The 4,042-nt window shown below is 38.9% G+C and overlaps 1 protein-coding gene across 1 annotated transcript; it reads left to right on the top strand.

Annotated features, from left to right (window-relative positions):
• Window positions 1-1,006: 1,006 nt before the first annotated feature.
• hrh1 (histamine receptor H1) lies at window positions 1,007-2,692 on the top strand. The gene is given in 1 exon segment (XM_030730480.1): window positions 1,007-2,692. A coding segment is annotated over 1 exon segment (1,686 nt).
• The last annotated feature ends 1,350 nt before the right edge of the window (window positions 2,693-4,042 follow it).

Here is a 4,042-nt window from a genome sequence, read left to right as displayed (position 1 = left end):
AAGCAGAAGAAGAAGACAAAGATTAATATTGTAGGTTTTGTTTTGTTGTTTCCCTGTGCAGTAGTGTTCAATTTAAGTGAAATTAAGTGATCTTACTGCCAAAATTACACATTCAATTAATCTACTGAATGATTTACTAGCACGGGAGTGCAAGGATCCCCAAAAAGGCCAAATAACTTATTTTATTTCACAGATTAATATCAGAAAGATAAGCAGAAATGTCATCTGCATCCATGGCAACAGGTTTATTTCAGTCTGCTTTCTTAAAAATCAATACCCCAACCAGTTCAAATAAGTGCTTTTCCAATAGCACATTGATATGTTTTAATAAATCATGCTGTGCTTTTCACATTCAAACATAGTATCAAAAGTGGCATTGAATAGTCTTTTATTAATCCAAAGGTTCCATCATACAGCACTGGCAGCATATTCGCAGCTCCTTTCCGCCTATGACACAGTTTGTCTGCTGTGTTGTTGAAGGGATTCGCCGCCCTCCCCTTGCGTAAGTGTGAAAGAAAGCCAGCTGGACAGTGAAAGAGATGGAAGAAGTGAGGTTTTAGACTAATAATAATGCAAAACCAAACCCCAAAGGTAGAAAGATTACAGGAAATGCTTGTCTGTGTGTTGAAATCCTGGGTCAGGATTGTATGTGTTTCACTTTATCTTCAAGCTGTTTTCTAAAGCTTTCCTGTGGGCATGTTTTATTACTCGTCTTTGAATAATAATTTGTGTCTTCATTTTCCGTAGTAAAAGTGTTTAAAAACTCACAGGGGACTCACAGATACCTAATCTATGATACTGTTTGTGTTTTCCAGATGTTGACACTTTGGGTTTACCCCAAAATGGACTGTAGACTGTGGAAACCCTGACCGGCGCTACTGAAGGAATGCACATTTCTCAAGTTAAAGGTCAACTTGCAGTTAATGTAAGCACGTAGATTAAAACCTGCTGGTCCATTCATGCTTTGGTGTTCGGTTAAAGACACAGTGGACAACAGCTTTCCAAGATGTGACTGGTTCTAGAGGTGTCCATCTCACCTAACATGATGGAATCTAGTTTGCCATCTTCAACAGACTTTTTACACCACAATGCCAGCATCTATGTAAACGCCAGCAACAACAGCTGGAGTCAAGTCCCTGACGGTGACTCACTGAGAAACAATCAAACCCTGACCTTCCATGATCGCATTAACAGCATCCTGCTGGGAGTTTTCTTGGGATTCCTTTCACTTCTCACCATCGTAATGAACCTACTTGTATTGTATGCTGTGAAGAGAGAGAAGAGCCTCCACACTGTAGGGAACCTCTACATTGTTAGCCTTTCTGTGGCAGATCTTATTGTGGGGACCACAGTTATGCCTTTGAACCTGGTATATTTGCTAGAAGATGAATGGAAGCTGGGGCGGGCTGTCTGCCAATTTTGGCTGATTATGGACTATGTTGCAAGCACAGCCTCAATATTCAGCTTGTTTATCCTCTGTTTGGATCGGTACCGCTCAGTGAGACAGCCGCTTAAGTACCTGAAATATCGAACACGGGGAAAAGCCAGTGTGATGATTTCCGGAGCCTGGCTGCTGTCCATGATGTGGATTATTCCTATATTAGGATGGAGATCTTTCACACATGTAGACCTTAAACCTGAGGAGGAAAATAAGTGTGATACTGACTTTCGTTTTGTCACGTGGTTTAAGGTAATTACTGCAGTCTTCAACTTCTATGTACCCTCAGTTTTGATGTTGTGGTTTTACACATATATCTATTTGGCAGTAAGGCAACATCTACGGGACAGAGAGCGAATCATTCACCCAACTGATTCGTTTGGGGAAAATGAGAATGGACAAAATGCTCAAACCCCTGTGAAAAATTATTCCAGGTCTCCGAAGAGGGAAAGCGAGGTTCTAATGAAACTATCAAAACAACAAAAACTGCTAGACCAGAACACTCTAGAACAGACATATCCTCTTGAAGATGGTGATAAAAACAAAACTGCTCCATCGAGAGCTCACAGAAAAATTGGCGTAAAGTGCCAACAGACATCATTGCTTGCCATGACAACAAAAGGACTCAGAATGGCACGAAAGACTAAAAGGTGCTCTTTGTCGCCCGAGGAGAAGCAACCAGACAGCGAGGTTCCCCAGAGCCAGCCATCAGCACCACAGGATGCGATTAGCTCAGGTGGAAATAATGAGAACAAACTTCAAGCATCTTTAAATGAATGCCATGTGACAGTGCCAAACCCAGTCAGCGGAGTCTGTGATACCAATCAGGTATCAGACGTGCAAAGATACACATCTGTGCTCAGCAGCAACTACGACCCCAGCCGAGCTCTGCCTTGGCCCGAGGAAGGGGTGGAAGATGCCAAATTAGACGCAGATAATGAAATGACTCTGAAACAGGCGTGGCAAAGGTTTATTGACCAATCACGTCATCGTATCCACAGTCTGAGGATCCATAAAGAGCACAAAGCAGCCAAGCAGTTGGGCTTCATAATTGCTGCTTTCTTATTGTGTTGGATACCATATTTTATTGCTTTCATGGTCATGGCCTTTTGTAGAGAGTGTGTCCACCATGACCTTCACATGTTCACTATATGGTTAGGTTACATCAACTCTACTCTAAACCCTTTTATATATCCGCTCTGCAATGGAAACTTTAAACGGGTTTTCAAAAATATCCTTAACATTCCTTTGTGACTGTAAATAAGCACAACACAATTATAGGTGTCTAAATGTTGCAGATGCTCACAGAAATGAATGAGCTAACAGCAGAATTAATGCAAATGTCTTAAACACCCTGGTGAGCTTTTCAAGCGTTGACCAAAAATGTCTCAGTTAAATGTTATTTATTTTGTCTATGTCATGCTAATAATAATAGAATATGTCTTAAACCAGGTGCAGTTAAACTCCAAAGAATTTTATCTTTGATTTTTGGCATGGCTGTGGTCAACAATGGGAAAGAAAACTATGTCAAAATTTTGTTTTTTAAGAAAATGTTCTAATTTAGCTTTCTGCACTGTTAATGTAACATGAGATACATAACATGAAATGACACGATATGGTAAAAAAAAAAAAAAAAGAACAAACACACATTTGTGAGTATGGGACATTAGATGTGTCATGGTGCTTGGTTCCAGACAACTAGGAAGGGCTGAATTGGGATTTCTGCTGTCTTTATTTTTATATTTTTGCATTAAAAATGACAACTTGAAACAAACACATTCAATCTACCATCTCAACACTAATAATTTATAGAAACTTTCTGATCTGCTTCAACCTCTTTGTACTTTGTCTTCTATTTCCTACCATCATGTGAAATAGGTTCATACACGAGCAAAGACCTGATTATAAAGAAAAAACGATTACCAGAACAAATCATTTGTCACAGTATCTTTCTGTGTTGTTTCAAACTGCAAAAAGATTTTGCTTCTCTCATCATTCCCGTTGGGAATAAACTGCTCATTTGGTTTAACGTGTAGCACTTTGTTCCATGTCACTGGCTAAAGAGTATCAAAAATGGCACACTATAAATCTGAGATTTTAATCCATTTGCATCAATTAAATCTTTTGTAACAAATACATACAAGTGTATCAAGGCTACCCATAGAGCTTTACGGTGCCAATTGTATCGCACTATGCCAACAACTTCCTTGTAAAACAGAAAGTTAAATGGGATTAAGAACAGGAATTTTAGCATTTCTATTTGCACAGTGTTAATTCTGATTTTAAGGAAAAAAGAAAAACAAAGGCATAGAACTGTATTTCATATTTTAAAATGTGAATTATAGTGTCTGAAATTGTGTTGTAATGAGCATGGACATGTTGTGACTCACCGCTCAGCCAAATCAAACAAATCAGAGGAGGCTGAAAATGAGCTGGAAGAGGTGATGGTGGGAAGATGAATGTGTGTGACAGCAGAGTACATTTCTCATTGAAAAAAAAAAAGAAAAGAAGAAGAAGAAAATTATATTTTACATGCTGTTTTATATGCTCTCTTTTGCATGAAAAGGTTCTGTAAAGAACTTCCACTGAGGTAATGCTTTGTAA

This window comes from Archocentrus centrarchus, chromosome 5, assembly GCF_007364275.1.
Source record: "Archocentrus centrarchus isolate MPI-CPG fArcCen1 chromosome 5, fArcCen1, whole genome shotgun sequence".
NCBI lineage: Eukaryota > Metazoa > Chordata > Actinopteri > Cichliformes > Cichlidae > Archocentrus > Archocentrus centrarchus.
The sequence above is the reverse complement of the archived record's forward strand: the minus strand, read 5'-3'. Positions and strand labels throughout refer to the sequence as shown.